Source organism: Triturus cristatus, chromosome 8, assembly GCF_964204655.1.
Source record: "Triturus cristatus chromosome 8, aTriCri1.1, whole genome shotgun sequence".
NCBI lineage: Eukaryota > Metazoa > Chordata > Amphibia > Caudata > Salamandridae > Triturus > Triturus cristatus.
In genome coordinates, this window is record NC_140591.1 from 249,121,469 (window position 1) to 249,140,753 (window position 19,285).

The window sequence follows — 19,285 nt, forward strand, 5'->3', positions numbered from 1 at the left end:
GGCCGACACACTGACCAGAGACGCTGAGGCTCCTGCATGCAGTCGCTCCAGCTGATAGTGTTCTAACCATCCCTTGAGGGGTGTCCAACTCGAGACCAGGACGAGGTCCCACACTCTCATTATTCAGGTTATGGGGTTTGAATAAATCCTAGCGGGATTCTTGGCTCTTTCGCACCTAATCACATGCTAGGTACACTTAGGAACATCTAGACAGGTCACCCCCCGAGCACACTCCCCGTGAGTGAGCCCTTCCCCTGGTGCCACCTCTGCCCTGAGCCGTGCCCTGTGCCCTCCGCTGTGCCCCGACCACCGGATCCGCTAGGTCTGCGGATCTCCTGTGCCCCCTGCCACCAGCTTGCTTCGCCGCCTTTTCGTATCTTTTTCCCGCCGTTTTGCCCTAGCCCCCTGTGCTCCCCCCCTTCTCGCCCAGCCCCGGCAGCGTTTCCCGCCACCTCCCCGCCGCTGCCCCCCTGCGGCCCCGCCCCCTCCCCTCGCTCGCCCTCCCCATTCGCCACCCCGCTCCCCCTCCCAGCTGCCCCTCCCTCCCACGAGACTACTTAGAGTCCGTTGCTGCCAGTGAGGTGCAGTGACCTCTGTCCCTCCGGACAGGTCACCCCCCGAGCACACTCCCCGTGAGTGAGCCCGTCCCCTGGTGCCACCTCTGCCCTGAGCTGTGCCCTGTGCCCTCCGCTGTGCCCCGACCGCCGGATCCGCTAGGTCTGCGGATCTCCTGTGCCCCCTGCCACCAGCTTGCTTCGCGGCCTTTTCGTATCTTTTCCCCGCCGTTTTGCCCTAGCCCCCTGTGCTCCCCCCCCTCTCGCCCAGCCCCGGACGCGTTTCCCGCCACCTCCCTGCCGCTGCCCCCCTGCGGCCCCGCCCCCTCCCCTCGCTCGCCCTCCCCATTCGCCACCCCGCTCCCCCTCCCAGCTGCCCCTCCCTCGCTCCGCCCCCCCACTCTCCTCATATGGCAGAGTGGCCAACGCGCAGCGTGCACACGCAGCGGGCGCGCCGATTGTGCGCCGAAGGTGCGCCAAAGGTAAGCCCGTCTGCGCCCGTCCGTGCCTGGCCCGCACCCAGCGCCCGAACCCCTGACCCCCGAGGACCCCAGCCCACCCGCCAGATGTACGACGCCGCCACCCTCAACGCACTCAACACCGGCCGAATCCCGGGATGCTACCAAGCCACCCCGAGACGCACCCACGGACCCTTCAGCTGCCACGCCTGCAAGTTCACCTGCATCCGGATCTGCCCAGCACCAGCACCCGCCAAGCCGAACACCAGCAGCAACCACCTCAAGTGCATCCTGCTCAACACCCGCTCCGTCCACAGACACGCCATCGAACTCTGGAACCTCCTCGACACCACATCTCCAGACGTTGCCTTCCTCACGGAAACCTGAACAGACTTCAATCCATCAAATGCATCTTTAATCCACTACCAGACACTCCTTTCCCCATTATCTCACACTTGCAGGTGTCTGCTCCTCCTTTTGTGATGGTTTTTCCAACTTTCCCATCCTCCATCTGGCCACTATGTGTGTTTTCCCTCTTTTGCTTTCGGTAAATATCTAATAAGGAAACATAATTGCCCGTCCCCAAAAATGAGTGCTTGTGACCCTCACCAGCAGCCACCAGCTCAAATTAAGCACTGGCTACTGGGCTCTTTAAACCTACATGCCCTACATATACTAGAGAATAACAGGTAGGATGTCCTTACTAATTAGAAGTATACCAATCAGCCTATACCGTTAAAGAATAGAGCACTAAAACTGGACCTGGCTAGCAAAACCCAGGACACTTTCACAATAGGATGACTATCCCACAGCTACCCGCGATGGACCAGTGGTTAGACTTATTGCATGCAGCCTCCCAACACCTTTTGTGTGTTCATCAAAAAAAATATTAGTTTGTCCTCAATAGAAACAACAAGTGAATGTTGCATATTAAGATTTTGAAGGAACTGACCTGTAATAATCTTCACCAGTAAAGAACAAAGTCTTTTTGGAATCCTTTAAGTGAACAGCTGCATCTATTTTTTCTACATGGCTTGGAAATCCAAAGTCAGATATAGGCCGTGGTGAGCCTTGCATGTTAAATCCTCTTGTTTTCCAGTAATGAGGACCTAGAACAGAAGAAAAACAATAACCCTCATTGAAACCATTGACAGTAAAGTAAATTAATAACAGTGAAAAGCAATTGTACAGGTACCAGGCTTAGGAGGCTTGCTCTGGCATGTACCTCGGCCATATTGAGTCTTGCTATGAGTCTGCAAAGGGGTTTAATTCCCATGCACAGGGATTGTGCACTTAAAGTTGGAGTGAGTAGACAGACTTAGCTGCTGAGCATCAAGGTTCCTCAATATGCTAATTACAAACAACTGTGCCTGAAAATCTTTGCTGTCCATGACAACTAGTGGTTCAAAGAATTGTTTGAGTTAATTTGCAAATGGATGTCGAGTCACACAATCCAATACTAAATAACTCCTCTTTTGCAACAGTACCAAACAACCTCAATTTCAAGTATGGGTCTCCGAACTGAACCTGGACAGCTTCACCCATAACTGACCAGCAAAGTAAAATCTCTTGGATTCACCTTCAACACTGACCTCAAAATGTGGGGGCACTGATTACCTGGCTCACTCAGGGATTCCAGTAAAGCATCACTAACAGTATAAAAATGATTGGTGCTTGATATGTCAGTCATGGAGAAACCCTAAGTCTGGATGTGTGCAGAAAAGAATTTACTGCAATGTGTTCAGGGAAAAAACTGAAAACGTATCCATGCCCCTAACAGATGGTGAAAATAAATACTCTTCAGACTGTAAGGGACAAAGGGACAAGATTAAGTAGGATTTAAAAAACACTTTACTACAAACTATGTATATATGAAATGGATATTTGTATGTATGTAGGTGTTTTCTTCACACTACCTGAGTTTATATAAGATATATAATGCAATTGATTTGTAATGTCTTGTTAAAGCTCTAAAGTAAAATGGAAGCATTGCCTGGTGGTGAGATGCTGCTTTGCAGTTTATGTTACATCAAAGACTTTGATTGAACGTAGTTAACAACTGATGATGTAAGTGTGTGTCTATTTGTATAGTTCAAACCTAGCCACATGCAATGGGGTACTGCACAAGGCCAGATGTCAGAAGTACACTTTAAGTTTGTACACATATTGGAGGAGTGGGGCTATAGTCAACAAAGAGCAAGGCATTTTAGTGTGTCGAAATGCAATGTTCTTTAAGGAGGTGAGTCTCTTGTTCTTTTCTGAATCAAAGGAGTGTTGGGCAGTTCTGTTGGTTACTGGGGTGTTGTTCCAGCCCCTGCCGGAGAAGGTCTGCAGATGATATAGCTGTTCTTGAAGATGATGTTGGTTTGCAAGGGGAGCAAATGAAGTTTCATCTGGAGATGGGTCATATGGTTTAATTTCCTCAGGACCTTGAGGTGGTCTGTTGTAGTTTGGGGGATGCTTTTCAGGGGCCCATTGTGGAGTCTTGCATACCACGGAACTAGGATTGTACACAGAAGGACAAAAGTACGCATGCTTAGAGGGCATTTCTGAAATAGCATTCATATAGCAGTGGTTTCACTTGCTTAAAAAAATGGTATCAAGCGTTCCTGCTGACCTTCCTGAGATATGCTATTAATGCCAAAGATGAAGCTAATAACTTAGCTTTGGTCGATAACTGCAAGTTGAAGCAATCAAAGCTTAGGACATTGTTGTTGTTATTGATTTCCTCCCGTCAAGAAGAAAGTTATCAGTTTTATAAAGCTATTTCGCTTACCCCAACACACAGTGCTAGCACAGTCTATGGTGGAAATTTACATATGTAAATATGTAATAATTATGATCCACATAGCTTTCAAAAATCAATTGTTAAATAGAAAAACATATTTTTGATCTGCCATGTCGTTCTGAGAATATCCAAGTTTTGTTAGAATTTACACAGAGGATTTTGGCATGTTTTATATAAGAGATTTACAATTGGCACCAGAAGAATCTATTTGATACCTTTAAAGAAATAAGCAATTCCTTTATCTGAGTCCTCATAGGCTGCATCAACATTTGACATCAGCTTTGGAAATGAACTTGTAATGGAACTTGGTCTGACATCTTTTAGTTGAGTCTGTCTTCTCCAGAAGGACCTATTAATTGACAAAAAAGCAGAGTGTGAGTTTGCATAAAGTAGCCCTATTACAATTGCCCCCGCTTAGTTATTGAGGGGTTGGGCCACAATTTGTGTAACCGTGTTGTGCACTACTGTACTTTGACATACTGCTATGTTTGTGCGACAAGTATAGGATATGTTGATTTGTCTTCCGTTTTAACTTAAGATCACTCAGGTTCACATTAAGTTTAAATATAACTCAAATTCCCCATCAAGTTAGGGTTGCATTTTATTCATTGCACCATCTAATGGAAGATGCCAAACAGGGCAAAAAGCAATTGAGTGCCACCATACCTTGCTTTTTGTTTATTCTAGTGTACTGACACAGCCCATGATCCCTGTCCTTTCTGGAATCTTTTTTAAGGTAATACATGTTGCTCCACTGTGCCGCAACAGCTTACATTCTCTATGTGGCAGATCTAGTAGCACACTTTGATGTTGCACTGTATATCATATTGCTGAAAAAGTACCTGTCTTTAAAGAACAGAAGTTCTTTCCCCATGACTGTCACTGCATCAAATGATAGGATGGTGTCACACTGGTCTGTGTCTGGGGTGCCCTGTGGAACCTGAGGAAGGCGCTGTAGACCAGTGGACTTGCCCTTCGGAGATTGGCGTGACCCTAAAATACACCATTGATTTATATTATTCAACTAGCATAGAATACAAAATAAAGGGCAGCAGATGCTATGAAAATGGTTTATGATCAATCCAAAAACATATATGTTCAACGCATAGCCCAGACATTATAATCCCTTGACTCAAAACAGTTATCCAAGAAATAGGAGTAGAATCAAAGCCCTTACTTTGTTGCCGTAAAAATAGACATATTTAACGTTATGATCTATTTTAAAATTCCTATTAATTTGTAGGTGTGCAAGTGTTCTTCTTGTAATGTATAACAGAAATCAACATCCATCCATAGGAACTATACCCCCATACATATCAGAACTGTTCTTCATAATGCCAAGCTAGGAAAGTACTGCTAGAGTGATTTTTCAAATGTAGACCACTATATTTGAACATCTGAAAGGACCCAGGAACTGCTGAAAATGCCAGGGAACAAATATTGTAGCCAAATATTGGTCTGGCTATCTATCTATCTATCTATCTATCTATCTATCTATCTATCTATCTATCTATCTATCTATCTATCTATCTATCTATCTATCTATCTATCTATCTATCTATCTATCTATCTATCTATCTATCTATCTATCTATCTATCTATCTATCTATCTATCTATCTATCTATCTATCTATCTATCTATCTATCTATCTATCTATCTATCCATCTATCTATCTATCTAGTGTCTAAATTGAAATATGGTTGAGGCATCTGCTCTTATGTTCACATTAGCTTGCGACCGATGAGGCCTGACCTGAAGGGGGGGCACTGACCTCAGGGGGGGCACTGTGTTTAGAAATAATTTAAGATTTAAAAGCACCTGCTGTAGAGTTCCTTGTGTGTACAGATTTCAGGCAGCAAAAAAAAATGTCAAGATAGCTCTTGTGTTTAATTTCTCTGCTAGAGAGAGAGATTGGAGTTCTGTCTAGCTGCAGTTTTCCCCATAAAGTAGCGGTGAGGGTTTATATTCCTGCTTTAAAGAACAGATCTATATTTTATGTGGATACGTGAGTGGATTAGTAAAGCCAGCCTTTACCAGCGCTTTAAATCAAATCAAATGTATGTGAGAGAAGGGCTATGGAGAGATGAGGGGCCCTTTTGCCGGGTGGTAGTGAGTGAATCAGAGGAGGAGGTCATGGGGGGACGGGTGCCAAAACAGATTGCCGCACCAGGTGCCACCAGCGCTACCTACAGTCGGCCCTGGGTGGCAGTGTTCAGTAGTACATGGAAGTCTGATGTTCCCTGAGAAATGAGCACTTACCGGGGGAATCAGTAAGTTCATTTCCTATTAACCTGATTATTTCCATTTTCTCTGCAATATTTCACCTCCGAGACTCCACTTCACGAGCAGCTCTGCCAAATTTCATGCATCAGGGATTAGAGTGACGCATTCTGCGATTTTCCCTGCATTACCATGAGGCCCCAGAGTGCACACACAAATCAGCTGATCAAATGCTAGCAGTGTGTGTTTCTAGTTCTCTGTCTCTGCAATGGTGAAGGTCATTATTTAAGCAGCATGCCGCCCGCATCTGCCTCCTGCATGTAACTTGCAATCACTCAAGGGGAGTGTTATGACCTCGATGTATGCGGCCCAGCTCCCAAGTGAGTGCCTGAGTCCTCATTGGGTATCACGTACTTTACTCTTCTCTAGCTCTTGCATACATACCACCAGGCAGCAAAGACTGAGTGCTTGGTGCCCAGTGCTGTGCGTGTGGTGTACTTCTAGCCCCTGGAGACCGACTTCTAGCAGTGAGAGGTACAGACTCACTTTGATAAGTGGACAGTGCTCTGCTATACGCGGTACCAGCAGGTCAGTCATCATGTAGGGACCGCTCATACATCGAGACAGTGATGACTCGTGTACAGCGTCATGCACCATCCCGCTTTGTGCATGGGGATCTGTGCAGGGCACAGATCTGGCCACAGGTCTCCCAACAACTCCGTCCTTGACACTCAAATTCTAGGACTCGGCCTACTTCAAGGTGGCATCATTCTTCTGTCAGGACCAAGGAGGCAATTGCGAGACCATGTAGAGAGACGTGTGGGCAGGTGAGAGGCTGAGGAGTGGGTCTAAGCAAGGATGCTGGAAGAGGCAGAGATGAAAGAGAAGACAGAGACCGGAGGTATAGGTGAGGGGCCTCCAGGGAGGCAGCAGGACACATGAGAGGCCTGTCAGGGAGGGAGAGGGGCATAAGAGAGGCTTACGGGGAGCCAGAGCTACATTAAGCAAGCCAGAAAGCGACTCTAAGCAGGCATAGATGAGAAACCGATAAGAATGAACAGGTCAGCGAATGTGCCTTGACAGCAAAGCTTAGATAGAAAACATGTGTGAGCCCTCACACGCTCCCAGATTTAGAATTTCTTACAGCAGCAGTTTGCGAAATTCCAAATTCTGCTTGGCATTTACATTAAGGGAATTTAAACCAGGTAGGTAGCAAGTGCCCACTTTAGTATTTCTGCCTATTTAGCCAACAGCCCATGCCTCCAGTGTGTGTAAGAGAGAGACTTAAAGCCCCAGAATGTAGTTGCTGCTGGATTAAAAAAGCAATAATGGTTAAAGGTTCTAGGACAGCTCTGTGAGAAAAGGGGACAAAGCATGCCTGCGACAATTCCCAATTCAAACAGGAGGCTCATTGTTTTAGGCAGAAATCGACTACATTTTAGCTTTCAACTGCCTAACATTCCCACAGCTACATTGTTAACAGGGAAATTCATTTCACCTATATTTTTTTCCAAATCTCCTTCTTGCGTTTCTTCCTAGGGGGGGGGGGGTATGTGTAGGTTAGTGACCTTCCATGAACATTTCAGGAATGCTTCAGCTTTCTTAACTTATATGAAAAGGTTCATATATAAAATATATCTCACTACAGCATTAGAATTTCTTTTTTTTTCTTTTGATAAAGTGTCACACAGAGACATTGAAATGCCACACATAAGCAGACGGAAAACATGGATCTGTCACACATAAGCAATCTGAAAACTTGGCAGCTGTGGATGAGGAGTGGCTCGGAATTGCAACTTGCCTAATTCAGGCAAAATAAGGGGCATTTTATCAAGCACAGCGTTAAAACTATCGGGCTTGATAATATGCCGCAGAGAATTCCAATAGAAGCCCATGTTGACACAAGAACATAGGCTTCTATGGGAATTCTCAAGGGCATATTATCAAGCCCATTATTGCCGCTTTAGTGGCAGTTTTCTGCCGCTAAAGCGGTGATAATTTTAACGCCGTTTCTTTATAATATGCCCCCATGTGAGTACCAGGACCGGGTGGAGTGAGCTTCTGATAAAAATTTGCTGTAATAGCGCTAGCACATGATCACAGTGGTGCTGGTCGGTGCAACAAAGTTCAATAGAGTCTTTTGGTGCCCTTCCATTTCTGGTGCATTACAGCTGTTTTAAGAGTTTAGAGTTTTTAGTTGGTCTACTTCTTGATATTTATATGTTTCCCTCGCCTTCACTACCAGATTTTGCTTGCCAGAAAGTGCCACTCATAGTTGTTGAATGTCACTCATAATTACATTGAAATTATGAAAATATCACACATAAACAATCTGAAACCTTGGCAGCTATACACCTATTTTGAGCCATATTATAGCGGGACTCATAAGTCCAATAGAATGAGCAACTCTTGTCACACTGTCATTGGAATAAAGAGGGCAATATTAATGAAGCCATTTGTATTTCAAGAGCCTTCCTGAACCCTCTGACATCATGACCTATCTTTGTTTTTGAAGAGTAGTAGATCCTTTCTGATGCTCATCTGTGGGAATGGGGAGAGGCTTTGATATCTGACAAAGAAAACTAACAGGAACAAATAAAGGAAGCCCTGGTAATGCTAACGTTACACACGGTCTGTGCTGCATCTTTGGGCTGACTTGTCTCTTAAACAGCTGAAAAGCTAAAGAAACTGTGCTTTTCTATTATTGAGATAAATAGTTGTAGATTACTAGAAATGTAAAGAAATGTGCTGTTTCTGTCTTAAACTTTTTCTATAATAATTACAGAGCAGAACAGAGCAGAACAGAAAACATCACAGTAACATAACATAAAGTAAAATAACAACGAAACAAAAACATTACAGCTGAATAGTGCAATACAACAACGACAGTGCAACACAGCCATGAAAAATGAATGCAGCACAACAAAACAACACACCACCATCAAACACAACCCATATGCCCAAATATTTTTGACCCATCAATGCCTCCACAAATCTGCTTTCATAATATAGGAATAAAAGGTGTGTGCATGAAGTACTGCCTTTATTACTACAATGGACATATAAAAGCATCTATGGAACATTTTGTGTTCTAGCTCAGGTTGTTTCGTTCTGGGAGATAGACCTCCACTATCATGAATGAGGTAGTAAGTAGTTAGTGAGAATTCAGTTACTGGGTTCAACTTTTGCATCCTTTGTTAAAATTGCCCTGTAGTGAAATGGGTGTATGGATTTGTGTTGTGCTACCCTTGAGTGAGAACCACCAAGCATGACCCGTAAGTAGTGCTTTGTTGGGCCAATCACAGAAGAGGATTTGAAGAGGAGAGGAGTTTCTCATCAGGTTGGAGCTGTCACTGCCACTCCAAGCTAAGAGCAGTGTCACAACCTTAACCCTGGTGACTGGGTCCTGATTAAAAAGCACATTAAAAAATAATGCTTAGAGTCAAGGTGGAAAGGATCCTTCCAGGTGATTTTAATCACCATTACTGCTGTGAAATGCTCTGGGATACCAAATGGAGTGCATGCTTCTCACACCCAGAGTGAGGTGTGCGTTTGATGAAATGGTGACATTTGGGCCAAGTCCGAGACCTCCTGTGTACACACGTCCTGAAAGACCTGACGGGGTAAAGTACAGCAGATTTCCTCACCTGTTCAAGTTCCTGAAATCTTGCAAAGTGGTGTGGGAATATTCCCTGAAGAGGGAGACCAGATAACTGAAAGTAAGGGAGCTATTGATTCACTACCGGAACCATTGCCCAACCCTGATAAGAGTGAGGACCAAAAAGTACAATTGAGATTTGAATGGCCAACTAGTAGGAGTCAATTGAGATCTAGTGTGTCAGTTGAACGCATACTATAAGACATCTTTTAAGTCCAGTGGTATAAGTGAGTCAGAAGATGATCAACAGACACCAAGGAGACACCTATGAGGCCAAGTATCACCAATGGGGAAAATGAAATGTGCAATTCCTTCCTCACCAGGGTTTATAAAACCTCTTTTATAACGCCCCAGATCATAATTACAGGACCCCCACCCCTGGAACAGCTAGGGGAGATCTGGGAGGGTTCCTAATATTAAACAATTTTGGGTATTACTTCACAGTGCCCATGCCACCAAAGTCATGTTTGCACTGCATTTTACTTTAAAAGCTGTGGTCCAACACAGGGCTGCTTTTAAAATGAGCTCGGGCTCTCAGCAGTGCACACATGCAAGTGCAGCAAATGCTGCTGGTCTATAAACTGCTATGCCCTATTATATACTAGGGACTTATAGGTAGTTTTTAATATCCCCTGGCCCTATTATCTACTAGGGACTTATAGGGTAGGTCATGCCAATTATAAGTTTAGCTCAATGTATGTGCTTGTCTTTAACATAGAACTGACTAGCAGAGCCCAAGACACAGTCAGCTTCGGGTACCACCAGTTCCATTCAGCACTACAATTGGGGTGAACAGGCCAAAACAGACTTTCCAACATGTCCCCCACCCCCAAAGAAAAGGTGATGGGTCACTAACCTGCACCCAGGTAGTCCCCATCAAATACGTGGAAGAAAATGGAAGGTCCATCTGCATTGGCATGGGCAACCCCAGGTCTGTGTTCCACTGTGAAGTCCATTCCCTGTAGAGATACAGACCCCCTCAAGAGCTTGGGATTCCCCCCCCTCATCTGCATGAGCCACCAGAAAGGTCTGTGGTCAATCTGAACACAAAAGTGAGTATCAAACAGGAATGTTCTCAGCTTTTTTAGGGACCACACCACGGCAAAGGCTTCCCTCTCAATGGCACTTCATCTTTGTTCTCTGGGGAGAAGTCACCTGCTAATGGAGGCCCTCTTCATTTACCTGTGCCAACACTGCCCCAAGCCCTTAATCTAAATCATCTATCTGAATAACAAATTCCTTGGTGTAGTCAGGGGTCGGCAACACTGGAGCATCTTTCAGTGTCAAAAGCCTTCTGACACTCTGGTGTCCACACAACTTTCTTTGGCCTCTTCTTCGAAGTGAGTTCTGTCAAGGGAGCTACAATGGTCCTATAGTTCTGAACAAACCTTCTATAGTACCCAGTCAGTCCAAGGAAGGCCTTGTCCTGTGTCTGGGTAATGGGAGCTGCTCAGTCCAAAATGGTCTGAATTTGGCCTGGAGAGGCAGTACAAGTTGGCTCAGGTACACCACAGAACTCTGCCCTATTTGGCACTTTCTGGCCATAATAGTCAGGCCTGTTTGCTGCATGGCCTAAAGCACTTCCCTCAAGTGGTTTAAGTGACCCTTCCAGGTAGAACTGTATACAGCTATATCCTCCAGGTAAGCTACACTGAACTTCTCTAACCCAGCCAGAACCCTGTTCACCAGCCTTTGGAAGGTGGAAGGGACATTCTTTAAGCCAAAGGGGATTACGTTGAACTGGTAATGTCCCTATGGTGTGGAGAATGCTGACCTCACATTTGCTTCCTCAGTGAGGGCAATCTGCGAGTAGCCTGAAGTCAAATCAAATGTACTCAGATACTTAGCGACCCCTCACCTATCAATGAGCTTATCAGCTCTAGGTATAGGGTGAGCATCAGTCTTTGTGGCTGCATTCAGTCCTCTGTTGTCTACACAGAACCATACCTCCTTCTTTCCTCCCATGGATTAGGTTTGGGCACCAGCACCACTTGGCTGGTCTATGGACTGCCTGAGGGTTCGATTACCCCCAGCTCCAGCATCTTAGCTACCTCAGCCTTGATGCTGTGTCTGACATGGCCAAACAACCTGTACAGTTGATTTTGGCAGATATGCTGTCACCAGTGTGAATGTGGTGCACACACCAATCAGTGACACCTGGGGTCAATGAGAACAGACCAGCAAATAGCACATGCTTGTAGTCTCTGTGCTTCTGGTCTGTCAGTTTGGGAGAGAGTACAACTCCGTCCACTGACCCATCTTGCACACTGTTGAAGAGGAGGTTGGGCACTGGCTCAGTCTCCTCCTCTCCACCGTCATATGTGACCAACAACATGGTCATGTCTGCCCTGTCCTGGTACGGTTTCAATCTGCTGACATGCAGGACCCGGTGAGGGTTCCTGGGGGTGTTAAGGTCTACCAGGGAGGTAGCCTCACCTGACTGGATAGACTAGGGACCATTGCACTTGTCATGGTGGGCCCTAGGAGCTACAAACCAAGACCTGGAGCATTCGAAGGCATTGCAGCATTCTGGTCATACAAGTGCTTAATTAATGCTTTAGTCTGGGGGTGGTATGGGGTAGTGAACTTGTAGGTAACACATCACATTAGTCCCACATCACTTTCAGATAGCTGGACAGGACATTTGTGCCTCTATCTGGGAACCCCTCTCTGGTGGACACACCCAGTAGGGCCATTGCCACTGCAGGAGCAGAGACTGGCCTGAGGGGTAGTGCGTCAGGGTATCTTTTGGCATGGTCCACTACCACCAAGATATACTTATTCCCTGATGCAGTGGGTGGCTCCAAGGGACCAACAACGTCCATCCCCACCCTCTCAAAGGGGTTCCAACCACTGGCAGTATGATCAAGAAAGCCTTTGTGTTGCCCCCTGCCTTGCCACTGGTTTGACAGGTGATGCAGGACCTAAAGAACTCTGCTACCTTCTCAGACATTCAGGTCCAGTTGAAATCATTTACCAGTGGGTACCAAATCTTAGTCTGCTTCAAATGTCCTGTGAAGGGGATAGCATGACTTAAAGTCAGGATGAACTCTCTGTACTTCTGGGGAACCACCCCTCTCCAGGTAGCCCCTTCCTTGAGTTTCCTGGCCTCAGTATAGAGCAGTTCATCTTCACAGTAGATTGTAGATTGTGTGAAATCAACTGCCATCCTCCTCCTCTTGCTTCAAGGCAATCCGCCTCAAGCTGTCAAGGGTGGAACAGTCTCTCTGTCCCTGACAAAACTCCTATCTGGAGGGTCCACCTGCTCCTGTCAGTTCTGCCAAATCTGACAGGTCTGACAGGGATGGAGTCCATTCCTCAGAGGCCAGATCCTCCCCCTCTGGGTCAGATTTCTCCTGCACCTCTGGAGTTCCCTGGGTTGGCTCACCAAACCCATTCGCATTGTTCTGGGATGCTTGGCCCCTTGTTCCAGAGCCCAAGCATTCCCCACTTCCCTTCTGGAATGTCTGGGACCTGGTCACAGCACATACTTCTTTTTTTTTTACGGAGTTTTATATAGCGCAAACTTGACCCGAAGGTATCAGGTATCAGAGCGCTTTACATAGCACCAGTTGTGTTACATGAGGACACATTCACTTTTGTTAGGCACGGTACTTAGTCAGGAAGCTTCAATATTCTCATATGGAGCCTTCTCACCACCTCTGACCACTCAGAATCTTGAAGATCATTTCCCAATAAACACTGCACTGGGGGCACATGAGACACAGCTACCTTCAGGGACCTGTCCCACCTCCCCATTCCAAATGCACCCTGTCCAGGAGATGGAGCTAGGTGCTGCTGTCTGCATGGGTAACCTGGTGAAACTCACCAGGTAGGTAGGATCTGCTCTAGAGACACCAGCATGTCCATAACCATAGTCACACTGGCCCCTGTCTCTCTCAGAGCCTCCTCCTGAGCACCATTGATTTTAGGCTTCTGTTTGTACTTATCCATGCTCGGAGCTAAGGCAACCAGCGTTGCAATATCCACCTCTCCCAGGGACACCAAGGAGGCACTCTCCACCGCCAACTAGCAACCCCTGTGGGCTACCCACCAGTGGGGGCTTATTTGTGCAGACAGTATCTCCCTGCTTGTGCCCTAGCTGGCTACAGTCAAAGCACCTGCCCATCTTTGAGGAGTCAAAGAACCTACCATTCTTTCCCTGGTACCCCCTCCCTTTGAATTTGGGTTGGGTCGCCCCCCCCCCCCTTTGTTCAGGTTTTTGTGGGTCTTTGGAAGATTTCTTCTGTTTTGACCTTCTGTCCCCTGGGATTTCCTCTGGGAGGGACCTGTTCTCCCTTCTTTTGATAACCGCCCTGATGCTGACTGGAAACCCGGGCTCTCACCCACTCATCAGCTATCCTGGCTAATTCCCGAGGATTAGACAGCTTAGGGTCCATTAGGTACTGGTGTAACTTCTCTTGCACTCAATGAGTCAACATATGTTCTTTCATAAAAGATTATACAACCCCTTATATGTGTCCACTTGGTTACCATCAAACCAGCCTCCTTGTGCCTTCTCTGAGAGATCCACATACTATACCCAGGACTCAGTGTTCACTTTCTGGGTGTCCCTGAATTTCACCCTGTTCTGCTCTACGGGTCAAACCAAATTTCTCAACTAAGCATTGCCTCATGTGAGAGTTGTATTTGCCTCATCCCCTTTAGGGTCAGGAGCCTATCCCTCCGAGCTACTGGAATCAGTTCCCACGAGAGTGAACCCCAATGCTTAGGGCGCACCTCCCACATCTTAAGAGCCCTCTCAAATGCTGTGAGCCATTTATCAATGTTGCCCCACTCTGTGCACCTGGGCACTATTCCCCTGGGGAGCTTGGGGTTAACCCCACCTCCCCAGGACATCTCAACCTCTTCAACATCATTACTGCCACCAATTCTTCTGTCTCTTTCTTCCCCCTCCCACTTCTTCTTAGCTAGAGCCAACTTCCTTTCTGTTAGAGCTAGCTCCATTTCCAACATGGGACCACAGAGAGCCCTGCACAGGGTAGCTCGTACTCCCCTCATTCCCAGTAAGAATGAACCTGGTGCTAGAAGGAATGGAAAGGAGAATCTCACCCACCTACTGGAGGTGGCTGGAGGGGTCACCCTCCCCATAAGTTTCTGGAGCTGATCTTTCCCAGGCCTTAAGGGACCTAACCAATGCTGCCTTCCTAATCTTGTTAGAAGCAGGTAGCCCCCTGGCATTACACAAAACCCTCTGAGTTTAGTCAGTTTAGTCAGATCCATCTTCTCTTTTGGCTAAAAATTGCTGTTTGACAGTAAGGCCTGCCACTTATTTTATCAAAATAGGAAACCCTAAATAGTTGATGCTTGATAGATGATCAGCTCTTAGGTCTTGGGCATAGAGAAGATGTGTCTCCTGAAGTAATATTATCAGTAGGGGGTAACAGCGCATTTTATTTGATGGTGATAACCGACCACAGTTGAGGGTTTCCATAAAATCCGCTACAAGGGCACATGATTTAGTGTATTTTGCAATGCCAGAAAATAGAATTAGTTAAAACCTTGATTTAAGGTGTAAATGGCAAAGTCCACAGAGGCAAAATTGGATACATCTGAAAAGGAAGGAGACACAAGCTTTCTAAGCATGTTCATCAAATGAGGAAATGCTGGATGGAACTGGGAGTCCACAGGGAAAAAACAAGAGAATTTTTATAAGTCTATGAAGATTACAGGAATAATCCATATAAACTACAGAAGCAGCAAGTGAAGGTGTTTGATGTTAGTACAAATGCAGACAGAATAACTTTCCAATAGCTTCTCTACCTGAAGAAAGTTAAGTCAGTGGTGTCAGATTATAAATAAGCCAAAGTACTGAGGGCTCAGTGATGTGGATGCACTAACAGTTCCTCGATAAGAAAGGGTCAATGTGACTGAAGAAGGGCACAATTATGCCACTAAACCAGCTATTTAAGGTTACCCTACACCAATCAGGGTGTTTAGTAAGGGCTAAACATAAACAGTAAACATTGTTTGATGTAAGGTTGATCCTTGTTGTAGTCCACAGGTTAGAGCAACCATTGAGAGTTATCAGTACAACATTATGCGATGGTCAACCTTACCATCCTAGAACAATTCAGTAGACTCCCTATCTTTGCACAATCACATTTTTTAAGCCTGCTTAGCTGAAAGAATGTCTGCTTTGACTTCATCATCTCCAGCATCATACATAGGACAATACTAAACCAACATCTCAGAGGGGTCTGTACAGTTTACCCATTATGCTTGTGTGCTTTGCGCTTTGTATTTGTGTTATGTGTTACAACCCTAGCTGAGCAATTGACCATTGTGCATTAAAGGGAGGTTCAAAGACTATGCAAGAGCATGGTTTTTTTATTTACACAAAATGTATTACATTCAACATGGAGGCATATTAATTGATCTTCGCAGAATCAAAGCATTTTTGGCAACATGCAAACGTTAGAAGCAACTCCCGATGTTCCGCATGCAGCAACGTCACCATTCAACAACCTCTTCTCCCTGCTACATCAAAGCTAATTTCAACACCCATCAAGAAGGCATCTTTTGCATACCATATAGCGCCTGGATTCCTTTGGCATCATCCTTTGGAAGCCGAAAACCAGCAGGATGTTGATATCTGTACGTCGGGTACATCAAGGCAGAGGGATTCGTTGAATGAGCAAGGCCAAGTGCATGGCCAAATTCATGAGCAGCTACAGTAAATAGATTAAATCCTGAAAGAATAACCATTGATTCATGGATAAATCCCACTTCTCATTCAGGGTGAAGACATTCTAATGATGGTGAAATGCAAAATGTACAAAATAAGCCACTGTAAACAATGTCCATTGTTGGCATCAAACATTAAGATTTTAGTAGTCTATGCCCATTAGTAGGTAGGACAACATTTTCTCCCAACTTTGTTCAATGTTTATAGTGTAGCACTATTTTAACCCGCAGTAGTTACTTAGTCGAGTGTTAGTGATAATTGGTAATGTGGGGTATCATCTACAAAAGAGAACAACAACTCATAACTAAAAGCTGCACAATCTTATTGCAGATCACTGAGGACATCATATGAGATATCACATGTGACCTCAAAATGCTATTGTGGAATGAAGAGTACAAAACATAAGTATGTTCTAGGAGTCTCGTTGATGCTAGATATACATATGACGTGTATAGAGTGGTATGATGATGCTCTTTGCTTGCAATGCAAACAGCCAAGCGTGTTCAGTGTGTACACTGGGGCTTATTTAAAAGCCCATTGCGCTGCCGGTACATCACTTTTAATATGGGAAAAAGTGACGTACTGGTGGCGCAAGGGACTTGTAAATAAGCGCCAGTGAATTTATCTTAATCGATATTCCTCCCAGTTAGCGTTTCATTCCAGACAACACAGCTCATTAACAGCGGGCATGGCTTGCCTCTTCTGCTTCCAAACTGTGCTGGCCAGACATAATGTACTAACTCTGATTAATATTGGGTTAAATGAATTGATGTTATTCACCGCAGGTGCATAAAAACAGGCTCTCTGCTTTGCTCCAAGCCCGCAGCACACTCATGATACAGCCCCAAAGATTCCACGCTCATATTATGGTAACACTGGCAAAAGCCCGAGTGGTAGAAGGCCTGTTGGTGCTGTCCCTTTCACTGGAGTGCTCATGCATGTGCTTTTTACTATATCATCTAGGCAATACTACAACATTACTTTGCACTCTGGAGTGTCTATGCTAGTATGAAGATCTGCAAATATTTGGTTACCAAATCTTCAAAACATACATAGAGTAGGTCTTTTGGCTGTTTGGTGTATCATTTTGCCTCCAATAACATGCTTGCTTTGTAATGGATGACAGACTATTTTCTGCCACAAAAGTACACTTGACTCATCACACACTAAATTCTTTATCTCACAGATGCATTCTTTACAGAAAACAATATGTTGTTCTTTTCTTTTTAATGTTTAAACTGAAGATGCTAGCCAGCTCAATTGTCAATTGATATCCAAGGCTATCCTTCCAGTACAAAAACTATGTTAAACTCACAGAGACCCTCTTGCACTAAAGTACGGGTTGTATGGCAGCTAATTTCAGCCCCAGAGCTAGGTAGAGGGGAGGAGAGTGCTATATTTCTGTAAATATGGCACTCTCCTGCTCTCTTTTTCCCACACAACCCAGCACAGCTTTTTGCCTGCTGAGCTGCATTGCGTAAGATTTTAGTAAATCTGCCCCTTATGTTTCTAGGCTTAAGTCTTGCTCTTTTAAAATCCTGTATGATTTGCATCGTTGGAGGAGCGCGGGAGCTAAATAGGTGCAAGGGAGGATGATGCTCCTTGGTGTAAGTGTGATGGCAGGGATGGCCCCACCCCCACTACCTCATGGAGCCTGCATTTTTAGGAGTCATAGACCACTAGAGAGAAAAGGTCCTTTATGGTCTGTATGACTAGATGCTTCATATTTACTGTACTGTGTAAACCAGCATTAGGAGTTGGTATTTAACACAGTCTGTAGAAAATAAACAGATTTAGTTGGTCCTGAAGAAAGCCTGCTGACCCTGGGTGGCACTTGTAACAGGCTGAAACATGTCGACCTTACTAAGTTATAGATGTTAGGGGTCATTGCACTCACAGAACATCACACTGTTTTTATCCCAGCTAAAGGACCTTATTAATAAACAAGAATTAGGATCCTGAAGCCCACCCACAATGATCAAGCATGCCACTGGTGGTACTAATGGGTGAGGACCCTACTAATATATCCATGTGGTGCAAGGGTCGCACCGATTCATCTAGGTGTAGATTCCTTTCCACTTTGATATATATTGAGACCGGTTAATGTGACCTCTCAAAATGTTAGGGGTTCATCAGTCTTGAGGCCTTCCCTCTCTAGTGCTCAGATTTGTTTTACACACCATTCAAGTTGTATAAATAGGCTTAAGGCAAACCTCAGTGTGTTTTCGATGTAGTGTGCGTAAGGCTGATACGGTACATATTTTTGCAACCTGCAGCTCTATTACTCAGTTCTGGCACAAAGTATTTGCATTAATGTATCAACCTTTTAAGACCTATGCTAGCCCCAATCCGAAAACCATACTGTTCGGTCAAGCTTCTAGTGTACCCCCGGAAGCTGCTGGAGTCTTTTACTTTTATATAACGTCTGCAAGATTGCCAATTGCTTGTGCTTGGCTGCAAAAGGAGGCTCCTGAACCCCCATCCTGGTGGAAGGAGTTAATAGTTCTCTGCGGTCTGGAGTTTGCAAAAAAAGAGTGCAATCCCGGTCACCTCAAGCTAAAATGAATATGAGAACCAGTTAAGTTAGGCCCTTTGGAACTTTTACCTAGTTATGACTTGGGAATATGAAGTAGTATGGATATTTTTGCCTCAATTAATTGCTTTTTTCCCATGATAAATTAATTGGTATGAATGATTGGACCTATGTATGATTGAGGGTTCTATAATAATTAATATTTTTCTTCTTATCTGTTACGAGGCCCTGGTATCTATTTGTATTATCACTGTGAGATTTGAATGATCAATAAGCTTCTCACTAAAAAACAAAAAAAGAAATTGGGCGACTAGTTGAGAGGGTGATAATTCAACTCAAATAATAATCATAATCCTTGTCAGGG

General features: G+C 45.0%; 1 protein-coding gene across 1 annotated transcript in view; it reads right to left on the bottom strand.

Annotated features, from left to right (window-relative positions):
- Nucleotides 1–19,285, bottom strand: part of LOC146801922 (matrix metalloproteinase-20-like) — a 165,739-nt gene that overhangs the window by 72,626 nt on the left and 73,828 nt on the right. Inside the window, exons 5-8 of the mRNA XM_085624069.1 lie at nt 16,231–16,392; nt 4,643–4,793; nt 4,016–4,149; nt 1,965–2,121 (exon numbers count right to left, since the gene is read on the bottom strand). Coding sequence (XP_085480195.1) covers nt 1,965–2,121; nt 4,016–4,149; nt 4,643–4,793; nt 16,231–16,392 — 604 coding nt within the window. The remainder of the gene's footprint in view (nt 1–1,964; nt 2,122–4,015; nt 4,150–4,642; nt 4,794–16,230; nt 16,393–19,285) is intronic.